Below are 23818 nucleotides of genomic sequence, written 5' to 3' on the forward strand. Positions count from 1 at the left end.
ATGTTGCATGTAGTATATATGTAGTATGAATGTAGCATGTAGTATGAATGTAGCATGTATGTAGTATGCATGTTGTATGTATGTAGCATGTAATTTTTTTTTTTTTTTTTTTACATTCAACACATTAGCCGGATGATGGGACTACTACTGTCCCATCATTGGCTAATGTGTCAATCACTGTCATGGTAGCAGGCATCGCCCGATGGGACTTGTAGTCCCATCGGACGATGCCTGCACAGACCCCCGAAGCCTGCACAGCCCCCTGGCAGGCCGGCACAGCCCCCCGGCAGGCCGGCACAGCCCCCCGGCAGGCCGGCACAGACCACCGGAGCCTGCACAGCCCCCCGGCAGGCCGGCACAGCCCCCCGGCAGGCCGGCACAGCCCACCGGAGCCTGCACAGCCCCCCGGCAGGCCGGCACAGCCCACCGGAGCCTGCACAGACCCCCTGGCAGGCCGGCACAGCCCCCCGAAAGGCCCGTACAGACCCCAGAGAGGCTGTACAAGGGAAAAACAGGATTTTTCTTATTCCGATACCGGAAGTCCCATAGACTTGAATGGGACTTCCGGTATCGGAATCGGCGATACCGATACTTTTTTTTAAGATCGGCCGATCCATTCCGATCCGATACTTTGAAGTATCGGACGGTATCGCTCAACTCTACTCACCACACATCTAGATAAGTTCCATGGGGGGTCTAGTTTCCAAAATGTGGTCACTTGTGGGGAGTTTCAATAGTTTAGGTACATCAGGGGCTCTCCAAACGCACATGACACCCGCAGACCATTCCATCAAAGTCTGCATTCCAAAACGTCACTACTTCCCTTCCGAGACCCGACGTGTGCCCATACAGTAGTTTTCTCCCACATATGGGGTATCAGCGTACTCAAGACAAATTGGAAAACAACTTTTGGGGTCCAATTTCTCCTGTTACCCTTGGTAAAATAAAAAAATTGGGGACTAATTGATCATGTTTGTGGAAAAAATACGATTTTTTTATTTTCATGCCCGGGCATTATAAACTTTTGTGAAGCCCTTGGGGGTTCAAATTGCTCACCACACATCTAGATAAGTTCCTTAGGGGGTCTAGTTTCCAAAATGGTGTCATTTGTGGGGGGTTTCCACTGTTTAGGTACATTAGGGGCTCTACAAAGGCAACATGACACCTGCAGACCATTCCATCAAAGTCTGCATTCCAAGACGTCACTACTTCCCTTTCGAGCCCCGACGTGTGCCATACAGTAGTTTTCTCCCACATATGGGGTATCAGCGTACTCAGGACAAATTGGACAACAACTTTTGGGGTCCAATTTCTCCTGTTACCCTTGGGAAAATAAAAAAATTGGTGACTAAAGATCATGTTTGTGGAAAAAATACTATTTTTTTATTTTCACGCCCGGGCGTTATAAACTTCTGTGAAGCACTGGAGGGGTCAAAGTGCTCACCACACATCTAGATAAGTTCCTTGGGGGGGTCTAGTTTCCAAAATGGTGTCATTTGTGGGGGGTTTCCACTGTTTTGGTACATCAGGGGCTCTCCAAACGCGACATGGTGTCCGATCTCAATTCCAGCCAAAAACGTCAAATGGCGCTGCTTCCCTTCCGAGCTCAGCCATGTGCCCAAATAGTGGTCTACCCCCACATATGGGGTATCAGCGTACTCAGGACAAATTGTACAATAACTTTTAGGGTCCTGTTACCCTTGGAAAAATAAGAATTGAGGGTGAAAAGATCATTTTTTTTTGGAAAAAATATGATTTTTTAATTGTTCGGCTGTATGTTATAAACTTCTGTGAAGCCCTTGGGGGTTCAAAGTTCTCACCCCACATCTAGATAAGTTCCTTGGGAGGTCTAGTTTCCAAAATGGTGTAATTTGTGGGGGGTTTCCACTGTTTTGGTACATCAGGGGTTTTCCAATCGCGACATGGTGTCCGATCTCAATTCCAGCCAAAAACATCCCACATATGGGGTATCAGCGTACTAAGGACAAATTGCACAATAACTTTTAGGGTCCTGTTACCCTTGGGAAAATAAAAATTGGGGGTGAAAAGATCATTTTTGTGGGAAAAATATGATTTTTTAATTGTACCACTGTATAAATTTTGCAGTCCAATTTCTCCTGTTACCCTTGGTAAAATAAAAAAAATTGAACCTGAAGTATTTTTTTTGTGAAAAAAGTTAAATGTTCATTTTTTTTAAATATTCAAAAAATTCCTGTGACGCACCTAAAGGGTTAATAAACCTCTTGAATGTGGTTTTGAGCACCTTAAGGGGTGCACTTTTTAGAATGGTGTCACTTTTGGGTATTTTCTATCACATAGACCCCTCAAAGTGGCTTCAAATGTGATGTCCGCAAAAATAAAATGGTGTTGCAAAAATGAGAAATCGCTGGTCAATTTTTAACCCTTATAACTTCCTAACAAAAAAAAATTTTGGTTCCAAAATTGTGCTGATGTAAAGTAAACATGTGGGAAATGTTACTTATCAAGTTTTTTGTGTGCCGTAGCTCTGTGATTTAAGGGCATAAAAATTCAAAGTTGGAAAATTGCGAAATTTTCAAAATTTTCACCAAATTTCCATTTTTTTCACAATAAACGCAAGTTATTTGAATAAAATTTTACCACTATCATGAAGTACAATATGTCACGAGAAAACATTGCCAGAATCACTGGGATCCATGGAAACATTTCAGAGTTATTACCTCATAAAGGGACAGTGGTCAGAAATGTAAAAAATGGCCCGGTCATTAACGTGCAAACCACTCTTGGGGCTTAAGGGGTTAATTGGCTATAAGCCATAATCATCAACATTAACATAAATAAACGCTTGGAATAGATCACTCATTTTGTAATGATTATATATATATATATATATATATACACTACTGTACAAAAGTTTAGGGTCACTTAGAAATTTCCTTATTTTTGAAAGAAAAGCACAGTTTTTTCCAATGAAGTTAACATTAAATGATATAGAAATACACTCTATACATTGTTAATGTCGTAAGTGACTATTCTAGCTGCAAACATCTGGTTTGTAATGCAATATCTTCACATGTGAATAGAGGCCCATTTTCAACAACCATCACTCCAGTGTTCTTATGGTACTTTGTGTTTGCTAACTTTGTAAGAAGGCTAATGGATGATTAGAATATCCTTGTGCAAGTATGTTAGCACAGCTGAAAACAGTTTGGTTGATTAGAGAAGCTATAAACCTGACCTTCCTTTGAGCTAGTTGAGAATCTGGAGCATTACATTTGTTGGTTCCATTAAACTCTCAAAATGGCCAGAAAAAAAGAACTTTCATGTGAAACTTGATAGTCTATTCTAGTTCTTAGATACAAAGGCTATTCCATGTGAGAAATTGCCAAGAAACTGAAGATTTCCTACAACGGTGTGTACTACTCTCTTCAGAGGGGAGCACAAACAGGCTCTAAATAGAGTAGAAAGAGAAGTGTGAGGCCCTACTGCACAACTGAGCAACAAGACAAGTACATTAGAGTCTGTAGTTTGAGAAATCGATGCCTCACAGGTCCTCAACTGGCAGCTTCATTAAATAGTACATGCAAAACACCAGTGTCAACGTCTACAGAGAAGAGGCGACTCTGGAATGCAGGCAGTCAGGGCAGAGTGGCAAAGAAAAAGCCATATCTGAGACTGGCTAACGAAAGGAAAAGATTAATATGGGTAAAAGAACACAGACATTGGACAGAGGAAGATGAAAAGTGTTAAAAACAGACAAATCCAAGTTTGAGGTGTTTGGATCACACAGAAGAACATTTGTGAGACGCAGAACAACTGAAAAGATGCTGGAAGAGTGCCTGATGCCATCTGTCAAGCATAGTGGAGGAAATATGATGGTCTGGGGTTGCTTTGGTGCTGGTAAAGTGGGAGATTTGTATAAGGTAAAAAGGATTTTGAATAAGGAAGGCTATCACTCCATTTTGCAATGCCATGCCATACCCTGTGGACAGCGCTTAGTTGGAGCCAATTTCATCCTACAACAAGACAATGACCCAAAGCACACCTCCAAATTATGCAAGAACTATTTAGGGAAGAAGCAGGCAGCTGGTATTCTATCTGTCATGCAGTGGCCAGCGTAGTCACCAGATGACAACCCCATTGAGCTGTTGTGGGAGCAGCTTGACCGTATGGTACGCAAAAGTGCCCATCAAGCGAACTTGTGGGAGGGGCTTCTGGAAGCATGAGGTGAAATTTCTCCAGATTACCTCAGCAAATTAACTGCTAGAATTCCAAAGGTCTGCAATGCTGTAATTGCTGCAAAGGGAGCATTTTTTGACGAAAGCAAAGTTTGAAGGAGAAAATTATTATTTCAAATAAAAATCTTTTTTTCAAACCTTGTCAATGTCTGTACTAGATTTTAAATCCATTTGGCAACTCGTTTGATTAATAAAAGTATGAGTTTTCATGGAAAACACAAAATTGTCTGGGTGACCCCAAACTTTTAGTGTCGAAACATGTCATCCAAAAGGGATTGACTATTTGCAAAAATGTTACTAAAGAAACATGGAACTTTTTTAATGGAAAAATAAAAGTTATATTTTACCCTACCATTGGACTGATCGCTGGAGAAGCCTTAGTATTTCCTTTACATGCAAGGATTTATCCCAATCCGTTTTCCGTGCGAACTGCTACCACAGGCTGGACTTATTCCTGGTTTTCTTCAAAGCGGTGAGCTGGCTGTGCCAAATTTTTTTTTCATATATATATATATATATATATATATATATATATAGTATATATACATACAGTGGGTACAGAAACTATTCAGACCACTTTAAATTTTTCACTTTTTGTTTCATTGCAACCATTTGGTAAATTCGAAAAAGTTTTTTTTCTCATTAAAGTACACTCTACACCCCATCCTGACTGAAAAAAGCAGATATGTAGAAATTTTTGCAAATTTATTAAAAAGGAGAAACTGAAATATCACATGGCCATAAGTATTAAGACCCTTTGCTCAGACTCTCATATTTAAGTCACATTCTGTCCATTTCCTAGTGATCCACCTTGAGATGGTTCTACTCCTTCATTGGAGTCCAGCTGTCTTTAATTAAACTGATAGGATTTGATTTGTAAAGGCACACACCTATCTACATACTTTCCATACCCACTGTATAGGTATGTATATATATATATATACAGTATATATATATGTATATATATCTATATATATAGATATATATTGATTTTCCTGGCTGAATTTCTACAAATTTGCCCAATTCAAACTTTGGCAGATTAGTTCATCTCTGATCTCAGCTGATCCATGGTACCCAAGAAGCACCACTACAAAGTATCCCGAGTTTTGGCGTCTCCGCACTGTTATCTGTGAACTTCCAGGGACTGCTGGTTCTTGATCCCCTATCACTCTGATATTGATGACCTATACTAAAGATAGGTTCACACAACTGTTTTCTCTCCTAAAAAATCGGTCCATTTATGATGATCAGAATGTGATCAGAGTGTTAACCATTTTTCTTGAAGGTGGAGAGAGAAAAAAAAGCAGAAAGGTTTCTTCACCTTCTGCATACAGTTAGTGAAAATCTGACTGCATCGGGGTGTGATCCAATGTTTTCCACGAACCCATAAACTTGCTTTGTCAATCTTGATCTGTCACTCAAATCAAAATTCAGCATGTCGATAATTGTTTCCTCATACCACTATTTCTGAAGAAAGAAATCTGACATGTACATGGCCCCGTAGAATAAAAATGGGTACGAGTGGTAAGAGTCAAAATCATGGATAATAATAATTTTATTTCTATATTGCCGACATATTCTGCAGCACTTTACATTTTAGAGGGGACTTGTACAGACAATAGACATTACAGCTTAACAATATACACAAAGATCAAAACAGATACCAAGAGGAATGAGGGCCCTGCTCTCAAGCTTACACGGATAGCACTCTTCCGATTTAAACGGTCATGCGAGCATTATCTATGTCTATAATTCATCAATATCTAAGTACTAAATACCGTTAAAGAAATAATTGATATTCCTGGTTTTAATAATTTCTAAAAAGCTAAAAGGCACAAACTGAAGTCTGTTCACATATTGGATGTGTTTGGATACAATGTCCCCAGTGTAGTCTTCAAATCTGCCCACAGAGTTTTATTCACTAGATGCTATCTTGAAATGATGTCTGTTAGGCATATGTTTCACATGAGTCATATGTTTACTGACTCGGAATCATATGAAGTGTGCCCAATACATCTCATCAACATGGTGTGAACAGACCCAGAACGTCGCATCCTCCAGAGAAGCCTCAGCTAATGCCTAATGCAGTGATGTTGGAGGACACATTATATAAATGATTGATTGATGGAATCAAACATAATGGCTTAAACTTACACATAAAGCCAGTCAATGAAGCGGAATTAGATACAATCCCCTAATTGCCTCAAATATTGCTCATGTTCACATTTATTCAACTCTTGACCAGTTTACTAATATATTGCACCCGTTGATTTCTTTTTCCTCATTGTAAATCAATAGTTACAAATGACTTCTCCTTTGATTCACTTACCTGTGTCTCGTGTCCCTGTTCCTGATGTAATAAATCAAGTCCGCAGTAACAGAGGTAGAAAGAAAATAATATTAGTTTAGTGCATAAAAATAACGCAACAAGTGAAGCAAATAAATGAATTAGTTAAAAAAAGGGCAATATTTACCAAATGAATACATCGCAAAAGAGATGTCATGTACATTAATAAATGTAACCATATTGATTAAAAAAACTGCATTAATTACGTAAAAACATCATACAATGCGATTTTCTGGATTTTTTTTAGATTCTGTCTCTCACAGCTAAAGTGTACCTTTGATAAAAATTACAGACCTCTCCATTCTTTGTAGGTGGGAAAACGTGCAAAATCAGCAGTGTATCAAATACTTATTTTCCCCACTGTAAGGAAACAAATTGGGCTTTAATTTACTTTTCCATATCTTTGCCGCCGCCGAGGTCTTCATGTTTGGCTGCGGTTGAAATGTCATGTTGACTGCACTGCAGCTGATCACTGAGGCCAAAGGCACTACCAATGTAGATGTTGAACTCAGTGACTGAAAGCAGTATTGGTAAACTGATTACACCACTGCAATTAAACCACAGAGACCCAAGGAGCTTCAAAGACATAGCGCTGAAACATGGGAGGATAAGTAGAGATCACTTTGCCCCAATTAATTAATCTGTTTATTACAGAAAAGTGGTGTAAAAGCTTTGAAAAGTTGTAAAATTTTTGCACAACTTTAGGCTTGCTAAAAAGTTTTGCAACTTTTTGCGCTTTTATGCCATTTTTCCCAGTTCCAACAAAGTTGGGACGGGGGCATGGAGACCCCCGCTTTTTAAATTCATGATGAGTGGTGGGCAGTCATCACCTGGAGTAAGATTTGATTCCTCTTAATGAATCAGGATTCTCATACTCTAATGCTGGTTTTGATAAATCGGGGCCTTAGTTTTTTTTTCACCCCTGAGCATGAGAGCAGGAATTTAGTGAGAGAGGAAAATCTCTTTCAGTAGTGAAGCATTATATGAATACAAGCTGCTAAAGCGCTCAATACCCGGAGCTGTTCTGCGCTGCTTCTACCAGTGTCTACATTTGGTTGCCATCATAGCTAATAATAGCCTAAAGATAAGTGATCAATATTTCATGCCCAGACTACCTCTTTAAAAATGTAACCAAACTCTACTTTTTTGACCTTGGCCTTATTGTAATTTTTTATATTATCAGGTGCCTATATTGGTAGATTCACAGTCTACAAATTTGTCGCATTCATCAGCATGTGGCCTCTAGAAAACGATTCACATTCTGCAAGCACAATCCTAATTAGATGAAAGTAATTTTCAGAAAGTTCTGCAACAAATTTGCCAAAAGTGAATATACTTTAAAAGATCTCTTCAGATTTTAGAGTTCACACAAAAATAAAACTAGCTTACCAGAAAAGTGAAATATTCATGGAATCAGCACATATGATTATAATTCTCCCAGTGGGCAAACACAAAACTAAGCTGAAATTAATGGGTTAGAAATGTGAGAAAAACTTTCCACATTATAACACTCCATATGGGGGAAGTTTTCAACTCGTTTATACATTCTGCATTTAGTGATGCTTAAAGGAGAATGCCACATTATTATATTATGAATCATGGATGTCAAATATTGTTATAAGAAATATATTAAAATTCAGTACAATTACCCGTCATTGCACTGTTCTATTTAGTTTAACTGTTTCTTGTTTGTGTGTGAGGTTAAAAACTTTGCAATTGATATAAAACCAACATATGTGAGTTGTTGTGCCCAGAAATTTGACATCACTCTAGCAGTGGCCTGAAAAGACTTACATTAATATTTAGTTTGGGACGGATTGGACTAGTCTAGTTGTTTGTCCATAATTTAATTTAATTTGTCCATTAATATATACTATATATTATATATATGAACAACAGAGAAATTTTAGATAAAAATAGTTTTTTTATACACATGATTACATTTTTAACCTACTCAAAAGAGCTTCGGGCAGATTATTGAATCTTCCATCCCCTTACAGGGTTATTCCCACCTTAGGGGTACTTCATGCTAAGCGAGATCGCTATCGAGATCGCTGATGCGTCACCGATTTTGTGACGCATCAGCGATCTTGCCAGCGATCTCGCTGTGTGTGGCACACATCAGCGACTGCCCCCCCGCCGGGTATCGCTGATTGTGCAGGAGTGTCCTGGGCCATTTTTTGATCGTTGGTCTCCCGCTGGCCAGCATGCATCGCTGCGTGTGACAGCGGGAGACCAACAATCAGCGAGCTCCCAGCGCTGCAAGCAGACGCTGGGAGCTGGTATCCAAGGTAAACAGCGGGTAGCTAAGCGCGTGCGTCCCTTAGTTACCCGCTGTGTACCCTGGATACCAGCGTGCTCACCCTGGGAGCTGGTATCCAAGGTAAACAGCGGGTAACTAAGCACTGCTCTTTACCTTGGTTACCAGCGTCCTCGCTGGTCCTGATCACTGGTGAGTCTGCCTGTTTGAGAGCTCCCCAGCGATCATGTAGCTACGCACCAGCGATCCTGACCAGGTCGTATCGTTGTCGGGATTGCTGGTGCGTCGTTTATTGTAACAAGACCCTTACAGTCTCGATGGAGGTTTAACCTTTGGGATCTACACCAATACTGATAATGAAGTATCTACAAACGTGTTTAAGCCCCAATAAAAGGGCCCTACAAAAGAAAAAGAAAACAAAACAGTGCAGGGATTGTAGCACTAAATAAAACAACAGTCTATTCATTCTAAGGAATGATGCAGGTCAAAGTAGTCAGATCTCCATGATAATAAAATTATGACATATTCCAACTAGCTTATGGCCTGCAAATTATATTAAAAGGTAAAAATGGATATCCTTTTTAACATCTTCCTTGTAGATGACGTAATGTTAAGTCCTATCTTATGTTCTATATCAGGTGTTGGTGTATGGCGCGGGCACAGGAACGGAGCCCACAACCTATATGATGGGTGCCGGCATTTATATAGCTAGCAGCAGTGATCAGACCTAGTTCTGATTACTGCTCTTTAACCATTCAAATTTCAATGTCAATCTTGTTCATGGTATCCTAATGGCTTGCCATAGCACTCAAGAATGTAATGAAGGCCCCCTCCCCGTTGTTGTGACCTTTGGACACTCATTTTCATTAAAATGCTTTGTAGTTCAAGCATTAAAATTATCACAGGTTCAACTCCTCCAAGGGCACTAAAAAAGAAGTGTCAAAAATGATTTTAAAAATGTATAAAAAATATAAAGTTTTGAATTACTCCCCTTTTCCCAATATAAAGAAAAAAGAAATAAAAAATAAAGGAAACATATTTGGTGTTGCCATATCTGCAAATGTCTGATCCATCAATATATACAATTACTTAGCACGTTAGGTAAAATTGTAAGGAAAGATGTTTTAAGACACCACATCTCTGCAAAAAAAATAAAAAGATGCAACAAACACTAATCCAAATAGCGTTTTCACCCTAAAACATTACCAATAAAATCTATTAACTCGAAATGCAAAAATCAATCATTCACTCAACTCCATCGACGGTAAAATGCAATAATTATGGTTGTTCGAAAACGGTAAGGAAAGCTAGTTTTTTTCTACTAGGTTCAGAATTTTTTTTCACCACTTTAATAAAAAACAAAACAAACAAAAAATAAATTAGGTATCACCATGAACATTCTGTCCGGAAGAATCATGTTATCTGGTCATTTTTACCTCTATATAGTTTTTTACTATTTCACCCCAATATTTTATATGGTAAAAAAAACAAAACTTAATAGCGCTATGTCAATGGAAACTTGAAAAAGTTATGGTTCATGAAAAAAGAGTAGGAAAAAAATCAAAGCACAAAAACAAAAATTTGCTCAATAGGGGCAATTTTACATGTTGCAAGGCCAAGGAATTCTGCCTGTCAGTAAATTCCTTGCCAATAGAGACTTTTTTTTTGTCTTTGCAGTTTCGTTTTAAGAAACTTTCTGTGTGCTCACTAATAAGGTTCAATTCCACTGAGTTTTCATTGGTGTTTCATTAGCACCACTAATACAAAGGCAATATGTTGACAGAGCACTGATTACTTTCTACTCTGCTGTGTACAGTGCTAGAAATGCTAATTTGACTTATTTTGACACTTAGCCCCAGGATATACTTTCTAGATTTAACATCTTGTTTAGAAAGTGCACTGCAAAACATTTTAAATTAGTGTTACAAGAACCATACCAGTGTCTCGTCATTAACAAATAATTGCATTGCTTAGTACAAGTTCACATTCCTTTACTCATTTATATGAAAACAATGTCAAGGCTGCATGAAATGTAATCTCGTGTTGCTGTTTGTTCTGCTTGACAAAATACAGTGTATTCACGTGAGTATTTATGAAAATTCTTTATCACCAGAGGCGAAAATCTGATTGGGTTGGGTAATATTGCACATGTAAAATTAGGTACTGTAAAAATGCTAATATCGTAAATGAACCATTCATGCATTAATGGAAAATTGGAAATATTGCGTTTTATGCTACGATTAGTTTGAATACTTTGGTTGATAAATTACTTACAAAATTACTGTACTGTTTCTACTTTTATCTCCTATATACAGCAATATTGTAGAATTCATAGCGTTTGAAGCAGTTTTTAACAACTTCTCTTTTTATAGTGCAGACATTCCTGATCTGAGACTGAAAGCTGTAATTATTTAATTATTGAAGGTGGTTTCTGGCAAACGTGCTATGGCAATGCACAGAATAGCCAGTAAATTGGGCATGGGTTGGATGCCTCGTTTCATCGATGGTGGCCGTGCCTGGTGCCTAGCATACTGATGGGCACATGATGTGTGGGGGGTGATGCCGGCAATCACTGTTCCGCCATAGCTGGTTGATCAGTGGCACACACCATGATAGTGATATAGAAAGAAAACTAGAGAGGCAGCAGTGTTGTAAAACAGTAATAACTTTAGAGCATCAGATGTAGAACAGCAAATGGTGGTACAAAAAGTTGGTTACACATCTGGTTAATACAGATGCATATTTCTTAAAGGGTTGTCAGGTCTTGAGGTACAAGACTGCAGTTACTCTACAGAATTCTCACAGTGTGCACATTGGGCGCTATGACGATTCTCTTGTGCCGGTGTTGAAAGCAGGCGGTCATGTAATCCCAAATTGCACACGTATGGCCACATTCGGACTAAATGTATCTGGCCTTTCTCAATACACTTGAATTGAGTGAGGTCACCCATACTGATGGGCACATGATGTGTGGGGGGTGATGCCGGCAATCACTGTTCCGCCATAGCTGGTTGATCAGTGGCACACACCATGATAGTGATATAGAAAGAAAACTAGAGAGGCAGCAGTGTTGTAAAACAGTAATAACTTTAGAGCATCAGATGTAGAACAGCAAATGGTGGTACAAAAAGCTTGTTGGTTACACATCTGGTTAATACAGATGCATATTTCTTAAAGGGTTGTCAGGTCTTGAGGTACAAGTCTGCAGTTACTCTACAGAATTCTCACAGTGTGCACACTGGGCGCTATGACGATTCTCTAGTGCCGGTGTTGAAAGCAGGCGGTCATGTAATCCCAAATTGCATACGTATGGCCACATTAGGACTAAATGTATCTGGCCTTTCTCAATACGCTTGAATTGAGTGAGGTCACCCACGTCTAGTTGGCATGTGTCTGCATGTATGGAAATCCCATACTTACGATAACTTGCCCACCACTCCCAGCGTCGGCACCGGAGAATCTTCGCAGTGTGCCTGATGTGAGGAATCACAAGTCTTTAGTCACAGAGTGGTTAGCAGACATAGCTATTATATTTTCTTCAGATATTTCTGCCGTGTTGGTCTATGGAACAAGGGACAGCTACTCTCCTCACATCCTGCTGTGGCTGCCTCACTGCTACTACTCTAATCTAGCAACTAGGGCTGTAGTATTTCATAACCTAAACTCCATCCACTTAAATATTTCCAACCAGGTAAGTGGTAGGGTTAACTCTATAGTGTGTTCCAATAGCATAGAATATAAGTCATATTTCATGAACCAATATGATAATAAAAATATTAATGTAATCTCAAACTTAGGGACAATACACCATAACATACAATTCGTGGTCATAAGAGGCTGAAGCACTTGTAAAGAACCCAACTACAGAAACGTAGCCCCACTCACTAGCAAATTAGATATGTGTGTTTTCTGGGCTAATATATAATTACTTAATTTGCTAATATAATAATAAAATAATATAATACAAATATAGATAAAATAATAAATGAGCTGATAAGTGTAAAATCAAAGGCAGAAATCGCCTATTATTGCCAGGAAAGCTTTGAGAAGTCACTGCAAGAGAACGTAGTATACACAGTGTCCACTGGACGACCATGTAAAGTAGGATATAGCAGCAATTAACCATTCAAGGTGGCAGTTGCTCATCGGCCCTATGTTCTGGATAAAAGGGGAGACCCAATCTATAATATTTGCGTGCACTAAAAGGACATATGGATAGTTGTTTACCCATTATTTAACCCTTTTAAAGGGCTTTTCCAAAATAATACAAAAAAATGCACAAAGACAGGATATAAAGTTATAAAATAACAAAAGAACGTATACTGCCCCATAATATCCTCTGCCACTTGGGTGCGATTTGCAGATCTTTGTTTACTTGGCTGCAATGATGTCTAGTCTACACATGGGACCACTGCAGCCAATGACAGAGCTCAGTGGTCTTTTGCTGTATACTAGTGTAGCTGGTCATTAACTGCCCGTGTGTAAGGCTCCTTTCACATGTCCATGTCTCCAGTACATTTGGTGTCAGTTTTCACAAGTACTCAATGTGTTTCAACGGACCGTGGGTCCGTGTGTAAAACACGCTGACATTTCCGTTTTCTCCCAGATGCATGGGCCACAAAACGGTCCCCACATGTGCACACGGAGAACACACATTGATGTCCTCCGTGCGCATGGACAGCCGCTGGGGAATTAGCGCTACTGTAAGCACTGTTTCCCGGCGGCTGGTGCTGAACGTGGCTGTCATTATTCTCCCCTGCGTTCAGAATGAGCAGAGGAAAATGAATGAAAGCAAAACCCGACGTGGGGTCCCCCTATGGTTTTGAACCAAAACTCACAGGTGCAGGCTGCTATTCTCAGGCTGGTAAGAGGCCATGAATATGGACCCCCAGCCTAAAAACAGCAGCCTGCAGCTGCCCAGAAAAGGCTCATCTATTAGATGCGCCAATTCTGGATCTTTGTCCGGTTCTTTCCACTTGCCCTGTAGCGGTGGGATGTGAGGTAATGGGGGGTTAATGTCAGCTTTCTATTGTGAGGTGACATCAAGCCCGGCTTAGTAATGGAGAGGTCACCCTCGATCTCCTTTAATAAAATTTAAAATAATAAAGCAACAAAGCAACAATATACCATATCTGTCCGGCGTTCAGTCCCACGCCATAATCCATATCTGGGGAATAATCAGTTTACAACCGGTGTGGTGCTAATGCGATCGCCCCGGCTGTAAACTACTGGTGAATGAATGAGAAGCTGTGGGCGCAGGCTCAGTTACTAGCGGTGAGTCTTTGCTTACTGCCGGCATGATCTTCTGTGACCTCAGGACCATGGGAAAATGAAAGTGATGAGGTCACGGCAGTTCAAGCTCTGTCACAGTGACCTCATCACTTGCATTCTTCCACAGTCCTGAGGTCACAGCAGGTCAGTTTTTCATTCATTCTTTTCTGCTCGCGCTGATAACTGGCACGGCAGGTCAGTTTTTCATTCATTCATTCTCCTCTGCTCGTGCTGATCACGGGCAGAACAGGGGAGAATGGATGAAAGGTGAGTTCAGCACCTGCCGCCGGGAAACAGCGCTTACAGTAGCACTTCTTCCCCGGCGGCCATCCATGTGGTACTGATGCGGCACATGGGTGGCACACAGTCAGCCCACGTGTGCCCCACGTAGTATACACATGGACACATGGATACGGATATCTCCGGTACCGGAAACATATGGACGTGTGAAAGAGGCCTGAATGGGATAGGAAATAAAAAAAATGACCAGTGGAGAGCATAATTGTTTGTCCAATTTTTCTATTGTCTCAAGATTCCTTTTACAACAGTATGATAATGCTAAATAGTTTCCTAAAAGGCATGTATCCAGCTATACTAAAGATATGTGTTATTAATACACGTCATAAAATGTTTTAAAGTCATCTCTATGACACTGAAAGGAATAGAGACACTTAACTGTAGGATTTAAACTTTTTAGTTTCATGTTAGCTGTGGGTATTAGAATTAAGTGCTCTAGAAGGTTCTGAAACAGAATCATGTGACCTGCATAACTTTCATCCCAAAGTATAAAAGCTTGGAAATATAACTCTTCTATCTCTGCATATAAGCTGACATATGTAATTCTCTCAGCATATAAGCTTAGATATTAATCATATGTACAAATATTGAAAAATACAGAAACTATGGTAGAAAATGGTACAACTGCATTATACAGTGAATATGCACTCTCAAGCAGAATCATGTGACCTGCATAGCTTTCATCCCTATGAATAAACTGGGAAATATAATGTTCCCATGTCTATATTTAAGCTTATATATTATACATATTTACAAATATTAAAAAAATACAGAAATTATAATAGAAACTAGTATAATTGTATTAGACAGTGAATAAGGTCTGTTTGCTGAAACCTAGATGAAGCATTTTTTGGCAAGACATGTAAAGGGTGTAGCAGAGCCTTGGTTCACTGCTAAGTATTAACTTTTTCCCTGCTAGTTATTATCTGATTACTTAACACTATCTGGTTATTTGACCACTTCCAGTAATAAAAGTATTACAGTCGTCTAGAAGGTTCTAAAGGAGAATCATGTGACCTGCATAGCTTTCATCCCTACATACAGTGGCATGCAAAAGTTTAGGCACCCCTGGTCAAAATAAATGTTATTGTGAACAGTTAAGCAAGTTGAGGATAAAATGATCTCTAAAAGGCCTAAAGTTAAAGATGACACATTTGTTTTGTATTTTAGGCTAAAAAGTAATACACATTCTAATTTTTTCACATTTTAATAATTACAAAAAGAAAAATGGTCCGCTGCTAAAGTTTGGGCTTCTTTTGAGATTTGTGTGCTCAGATAACTTTGACCAAGGTTTCAGAACTTAATTAGCCTGTAAGGGTTATGGCTTGTTCACCCTCAATGTTAGGAAAGGCCAGCTGATGCAGATTCCACAGGTTTAGAAACACATAGCCTCCTCTAACCTGGTGCGAAAAACAGCCACCATGGGTTCTTTTAAGCAGCTGCCTAGCACTCTGAAAATGAAAATGGTGGAGGCCCACAAAGCAGGAGAAGGCTATAAGAAGATAGCAAAGAGTTTTCAAGTTGTCCTTTCCTCAGTTCAATATGTAATTCAGAAATAGCAGTTTACAGGAACAGTGGAGGTCAAGATAAGGTCTGGAAGGCCAAGCAAAATTTCAGAGAGAGCTGCTTGTAGGATTGCTAGAAAGGCATATCAGAACCCCCACTTGACTGCAAAAGACCTTCAGAAAGATTTAGCAGATTCTGGAGTTGTGGTAATTGTTCTACTGTTCAGAGACACCTTATCAAATATGGCCTTCATGGAAGAGTCATCAGAAGAAAACCTCTCCTGCACCCTCACCATAAAATTCAGCATCAGAGGTATGCAAAAGAACATCTAAACAAGCCCAATGCATTTTAGAAACAAGTCCTGTGAATCGTTAAAGTTAAAATAAAACTCTTTGGTTGCAATAATCAAAGGTATGTGCAGAGAAAAAATTGCATAGAATTTCAGGAAAAGAACATGTCTCCAACCATTAAGCATGGGGATGGATCAATCATGCTTTGGAGTTGTGTTGCAGACAACAGCACAGGGAACATTTCACAGGTAGAGGGAAGAATGGATTCAATGAAATTTCAACAAATTCTTGATGCAAACAGAACACCATGTGTCAACAAGCTGAATTTGAAAACAGGATGGCTTCTGCAAATGGATAATGATCACACACATCAAAATCCACAATAGACTACCTCAAAAGGCGATAGCTAGAGGTTTTTCAATGGCCCTCACGGTCCCCCGATTCGATCATCATTGAAAATCTGTGGCTAGCCCTCAAAATAGCAGTGCATGCAAGATGACCCAGGAATCTCACAGAAATTGAAGAATTTTCCAAGGAAGAATGGATGAAAATCCATCAAACAAGAATTGAAAGACTCTTGGCTGGCTACTAAAAGCGTTTACAAGCTGTGATATTTTTAAAGGGGAGTGCTACTAGGTACTAACTATGCAGGGTGCCCAAACGTTTGCATTGGCCTATTTTCCTTATTGTAATTTTTAAAATGACAATATATAATTTTTTTGGCCTAAAATACAGAGAAAATGTGTCATCTTTAACTTTAGCCCTTTTAGAGATCATTCCATCTTCAACTTGCTTAACTGGTCACAATAACAGGAATTTTGACCAGGGGTGTCCAAACTTTTACATGCCACTGTATAAACTGGGATATACAGTGGGGAAAATAAGTTTTTGATACACTGCTGATTTTGCAAGTTTTCCCACTTACAAAAAATGGAGAGGTCTGTCATTTTCATCATAGGTACATTTCAACTATGAGAGACAGAATCTTAAAAAAAATACAAAACATCACACTGTACATTTTTACATAATTCATTTGCATTTTATTGCAGAAAATAAGTATTTGATACAATAGAGAAACAGAACTTAATATTTGGTACAGAAACTGTTTTTTGCAATTACAAAAGGTCAGACATTTCCTGGAGACTGCCTAGGCCACTCCAGCACTGTGAAATGCTTCTTATGGAGCCACTCCTTAGTTGATCTGCCTGTTTGCCTATTGTCCTGTAGCCCATCCCGGCTTTGTACAGATCTACAATTTTGTCCCTGGTGTCCTTAGACAGCTCTTTGGTCTTGGCCATGGTAGAGAGGTTGGACTGTGTTTGAGTGTGTGGACAGGTGTCTTTTATACAGCTAACAAGTTCAAACAGGTGCAATTAATACTGGTAATGAGTGCAGAGTAGGAGGGGTTCTTAAAGAAAAACTAACAGGTCTTTGAGAGCCAGAATTCTTACAATAAAACGCAATTTAATTATTTAAAAATCAATGTGATTTTTTTTTATTTTAAGATATTAGACATATTTAGATATATTGAACAATATGGAAGATACAGTAAAAATGATGCATTGCAAAGTGAATAACCTCTGCTTGCTGAAACCAGAATTACTCCACACGTTAATGCTTGTGTTAGGAAACATATTGGATTAAAAGAGCAGAATTTTCACATTGATGTTTCAAAACTTGAATGGATGCTCGCAAATAACGTCTATTATCAGAAAATACCTTTTCACCCATAGCAATGTGAGTAAAACAATTGCCTGCCATTATCAGCTGCCAGTAGCAGAGCGCACTTAAGGGCATGTCACACTAAGAGATATCGCTAGCAATATCGCTATAACTAGTGACGTTATAGCGATATTGCTAGCGATATCTCTGTGTGTGAAACTTACCTACGACCGGCTCCCCCGCTGGTTATCGCTGATCGCGCGAGAACGTTCAGGACTGTTTCTCGTCGTCAGCTTCCTGTGGCGCTTCCTGCTGTGACGACGAGCGACACATGGAGCCGGGCTGGAGGACGCAGGATCGCCTGGTGTGACAGGTAAGTAGCGATCCCCGTCCCCAGCGATGTCGCTAGTGAGATCTGCCTGTGTGGCAGCTCACTAGCGACCACTTAGCGATGTACCAGCGATCCTGACCGCGTCATATCGCTGGTTGGGATCGCTGGTACATCGCTAAGTGTGACAGTACCTTTAGAGTTAGTGACAATTACTACTGTCACAAATTTGGATATTTGAGATATTTTCCTGCCTGCAGTTTCTGACCCTAATTTCTCTTGTACTTGCAAGCTTTGTGATAGCGATTTTAACCTTTTCTATCATGTATGGTAGGAGGGTGTAATATTAAGATTGGGGCAACATCTGACCGCCTGCTGCTGCATAGTCTTTTCTTACTCCCACATTAGTAGATGCCATGTATTTAATACAGATAACAAGGTACAATCTGTATTCTTACCGAAGCTCTAAAATGCTAATGACATTTCCAGAAGGGTGTATACGTCTTACAAAATTGAAATCTCCGATATAGATGCTCCCATCAGGTCCGGTTGCCATAGCAACAGGAGCAAAGAGCTTGTTGTTATGTACTGGTCCATTGCAAGTGGAGCACGAGAGGGTTCTCTGCAGACCATTACCCATCAGTGTTGAAATCACAGGAGGCTGCTGTGATATGAATATATTTTCTCCATCTCCTTTGTGCAATATCCCTAATAAGAAATGAGAAATTCATCCATTAATGTATAATTCTACACCAAGATTACAATTTTAAATAGGAAATGTTTTTGCATTTTATTTAATTTTTGCAGCAAAGAAGACTTGGAATATAGTTTATAGAATCCTAAAATTAGGCCAGCAAACACCAGTCCCTGCCAAACAGAACTAACAATATTATGTCCATAAACAGTAACACATGATGCACATTTGTAAATCGGGTATTGTCTTAGGGCCCTTTCACACTGTGTTCTTGCCTACAATCAGTGACCCTGTTGTGGCTTATGCTCATAACTCCAGCAAAACAAGATTCAGGTGTATGCACCAACAGGTCCATTGACTAGAATGGTGGAGACAAATTCAGAGTACGCTTTGTTGTGCATTATTTTCGCCATATACGCCTGCTGGAAACAGACAGTTAGACGTAGTTTATTATTTGGTGCTCACCTCTAATAGGCATATACCGCCGAAAATGATGCATGACAGAGGTCACAGTAACTTCGTCTCCACCATTAGTGTCAATTGCCCTGTCAGTACATACACCCAAATCCTGTTTTGCGGGGATTCGGACTTAAGCCCCAATGGGTCCATTGAACGTGAGGAGGAACAAAATGTGACCGGGCCCCCTAAGTATACCTGATACAACAAATTTAGAGACTAAGGAATCATAAGGAAAATACATCAAATACCTGGACTGGCTAGGAGTTTGTTCATTGTGACATTTGATTGCATACTAGTGAAGAGAGTGGTCCAAAAAGTCAAGAGAAGCAAGCAATTCTTATCGCAAAAAAGGAAAAGGATTCAAAAGGATAGCAAAGGCAATGAATATTGCTTGATATACAATTTGAAGCAAGATCAAAGTAAAAGGGGACCTGTCACCATGTCAAGAGTGGACTTTTTTTGTCCATTATTTCATTCCCAGTGTATTCAGTCTTGGCAATTCCTGTAACATCCATGCCTAAAGACCAAACTAGGTACTGAGGAGTGTGCCTTAATCCCTTATCTACAGAGGCAGTTGGACGGGGAAACGCGTGAGGGAAATGTAAAGATGAATCTCGAAAGTGCTACGGTGCTGGAAAGGAAGTTCCTGGGATCAAGCATAGGGATGGTTCAAGATGAATGTAAGCAGAAGCTTGAAATGTACTGTGTTGATAAAAATGGAACTGGAGGGTGCTGTGCCCGATACTGCATGTTAAAGATTGATGTTCTTGAAGTGTCACATAAAGTTGAACTTTTATAAGGAGCCGGGTGTCCACTCATGAGCCTACAGCTGATCCTGGACCTAAGGACGAGGATGCAGTGCACGTCTCTGGCCTGTAAGTGAGTGCAATGTACTGTACACAGCACAACACCAATGGACTGAGACATGGTGTGTTTGTGGGGTACAAGGATGTGGAGAATCAGCAGCTCATCTATTGCCTTGGGCACCTTACACTATCACCAGCAAATTCCTGTAGAGGCAGCTGATCAAAAACCATCAAGTGACTATAAAACACCTGCATCAAGATTTCAGTTTGCCCAGTATTGTGTATACTAAACACTGAAGGTTTCCATACCTGAACTGTAACATTTTTTGAGAGAACAAGGGTTAAATGTTTCCCACATTACTATAGCGTTAAATGAAAAGTGCCACCCACGCTTCACCTGGCGTAGCAGGGGTGCAGAAGTCATTTGGATACAACATAAATGAATTTAATATGAAAACCCCTGAAAGTAGGAGCGCGTGGACAAACCATTACCAAATATCTGCAACATTTTGTTCTGTAGCTTTGAAGAATATCTGAAAGCAGTTTTAACATGATGTGCAACCATTACATTACAGGGCCACAAGTGAGAAAAAAGTATATGCAGACATCAAGGGATCACAAAAAAATTACAAATTTTATTGAAGGGCAACATACAGTATAACTCATTTAAAAACACTTAGAAAATCCCCCAATGGGCAATACAATACCCATTGTGGGATTTTTTTAGGTGTTTTTAAATGTGTTGTATGTTGCTTTTCAATAAAATTTGTAATTTTTATGGTGATCCCTTGATGTCTGCATATACTTTTTTCTTACTCGTGGTCTACTTCTAATATATACAGTAGGTGATCCCAGAAAATTTATTTGGTAGATGGTGCCCGCATATATACTTGATAACATTACATTACAGGGTGGCTCAGTGGTTAGCCTTGCAGCGCTGGGGTCCAGGGTTCAAATACCACCAAGGATAATATCTGCAAGGAGTTTGTATGTTCTCCCCGTGTTTGTTTGGGTTTCCTCCTGGTTCTCCGGTTTCCTCCCACACTCCAAAGACATACTGATAGGGAGTTTAGATTGTGAGCCCCATCAGGGACATTGCCAATAATGTCTGTAAAGCGCTGTGGAATTAATGGTGCTATAAAAAAATGTGTAAAATAAATAAATTACATTTTGATATTAATTTTTTAAGAATCCTATATGTTTGTATGCTGCAATTTTATTTCTTAGGTTATGGGAGTGCTATTCGTTGCATAAAGCCATTTTTAAAAAGCATGCACAATTCATACATCTCTGAGTACAAACCATTTGAAAACCAAAAATAACTATTTTTAGAGCTGTAGTTAATTCTGAAAATTGAAGTGATAAAACATGCATAGTTTATAATCTTTCTAGAAATGAGATAGCAAATTAGTGACATGGAAAATATGTAATCTGTAGCTAAGCTTGTAATGTTGGAACGCAACACGACGACTTTGCCTGGAGTGAAGCACCAATAAGCTTAGGAAAGAAATGAGAGAAGTGCTTAAAGTGTCACTTACCAGGCTTGTAACTAGTAGTAAATTATGATCAAATACTCAAGCGGAGGAAATGCGTCTACTATCATAACTTATATGATCAACAGGAGTGACATAAACCATTTTAGGGACCCAAAATAACACAAGCCAAAAAAGAAACTTTTATTCTGTCAAAAGTATAAAATATGTTCTCTCTAAAACTATGAATTGGAAACTAGCCAAAATATGAACAATTACTTTAGGGCAATCTGATGAAGGTCAAAGCTTTCAACATTATGAATACATTATATTAATAACAATTTATAGCATCAGGCGATGCAGATAATGGTTATATGTTGTAAAATTACTAAGAGGCAGGCTTATAGCAGTGAAGACATAGTCCTCACAGTCAGTGGAGAGAGGTGACTACATAGTACACTTGACAGTGACCTAATCAAATGGCTGCAGTACTTAACTATAAAATCTCTCCGTTTTGAGAGGTTCATTAAATAGCAACTTGACACTTTCTTGAAAAACCATTTTACACACTCAGACAGAAAGACATCAGAAAAAAATGAATATAACTCATAAGAACGTAGAAGCCAGCACTCAAGTAAAGCCTTTGTGTGTTAAGAGAAAGAGAATATAATCACAAGGGCAAGCTGATCTTTAGAGAAGGTTTATGACGACTTGAAACCTCAAAGTCATAAAATAAATATGATAAATCAGAGCAAATATGGAAGATGCATAAAGACACTCTGCTTCCTCCATACTGCCCTCGTATTTATACATCTCATATGTTTAATCTTACCAGTCAGGGTACCTAGTCTACCTTACAGCAGAGGGGAACGCTGTCACATGTTGGGACAATGGGGCTAGTGGTTTATGATGTAATATCTATGACATCAACAATGTCATGACACACAGAACAAGTCACAATGCAATTTTGTCTGGTATCAAATTACTAACTTCCGGAGCAATCTTAAAAGGACATTTAGCACCCAGACTTTCTTTAGTAACTTGGTGACACACAACTTGACAGTTAAATATGTTAAGTGCCTTTCACTTCAATATCGAGCGTTCAGATGCTGCTGACGTGGCAACCATTAGTCGGTTGCAAGGTATCGCAACCTTTCCTATTAAGTAGAATAGAATGTGTGCGTGCACTACCTGTCAAGCATCCAATAGATACAACATCGGCAGTGTTTTTGAGCACCCAATGTGGAAACTAGATTTACCAAATAAATCCTTTAGATGAGACCATACAGTTGGTCCTAATAGTATTTTCTCAATATTCAGTTATTAACAGAATACCTTCTCAAATAGTTATTCTATTAAGTTGGCTGTCCAGTATTGGACATCTCTTGTTTAATCAATTCAGTGCCCAAGAAAAAGAAAAACAATGTATACTTATATCCTGCAGAGGCGCCATTCCAGCGATGTTGGTGCTGCTGTTGTTTGTGGGTGACATGACATTGTTGTATCATGTGACCACTGTAGCCAATCAGCAGTCAGTGATTGGCTGCTGCTCATCAATATTCCACCAGAGCAGAATTCTGTTTGCTGAATAAATAGGCTGCATCCAGCTGCAGTATTACTGTGGCATGACACAGCAGTGTGTCCTATGTGATGTACAGTGGGTGAAAAAATTATTGACCATGTTACTGAACATGATATTTAACAATGTTCTTTCCACTTCTGGATTATCACCTCAACAGTGCACACTGTAAACCTTTAGCAGTTTAGAAATTCTTCTGTTAATGCCATTGGTATGTTTTGCAACAATAAGGTTGTGAAGGTCTTGAGACAGCTCACTGATTTTACCCATCATGAGCTGTTTGTGTGGCAGCTTCAACTAGCTGATATTATTTTTCACTAAATGTCAGGATTGCTTTCTAATTACTGATATATTTCAGCAAGTGTCATGATTTTTCATGGATTTTTGCACCTCTTTTTTATGCTATGTGTCACGGGTAGAGGAAAAAATGGATTCTATGAAATTTCAACAAATAATTGATGCAAACATAACATCATCTGTAAAAAAAAGAACTGAAGTTGAAAAGAGGATGGTTTATAAAAATGGATAATGATCATAAACGCGTCAAACTCCACAATAGACTACCATCATTGAAAATGTGTGGCTAGATCTCAGAATAGCAGTGCATGCAAGACGACCCAGGAATCGCAC

The 23818-nt window shown here is 39.2% G+C and overlaps 1 protein-coding gene across 8 annotated transcripts in view; it reads right to left on the reverse strand.

Moving 5' to 3' along the window:
- The window catches only part of TENM1 (teneurin transmembrane protein 1), a 1357925-nt gene that overhangs the window by 195883 nt on the left and 1138224 nt on the right, over positions 1 to 23818 (reverse strand). For all 8 annotated transcript variants that reach the window (XM_073547613.1, XM_073547619.1, XM_073547618.1 and 5 more), the window contains 2 exons: positions 18637 to 18886; positions 6547 to 6567 (listed from right to left, as the gene is read on the reverse strand). In XM_073547613.1, coding sequence (XP_073403714.1) covers positions 6547 to 6567; positions 18637 to 18886 — 271 coding nt within the window. The remainder of the gene's footprint in view (positions 1 to 6546; positions 6568 to 18636; positions 18887 to 23818) is intronic.

This window comes from Dendrobates tinctorius, unplaced genomic scaffold, assembly GCF_039654945.1.
Source record: "Dendrobates tinctorius isolate UK_male_01 unplaced genomic scaffold, ASM3965494v1 ptg000154l, whole genome shotgun sequence".
NCBI classification, from domain to species: domain Eukaryota; kingdom Metazoa; phylum Chordata; class Amphibia; order Anura; family Dendrobatidae; genus Dendrobates; species Dendrobates tinctorius.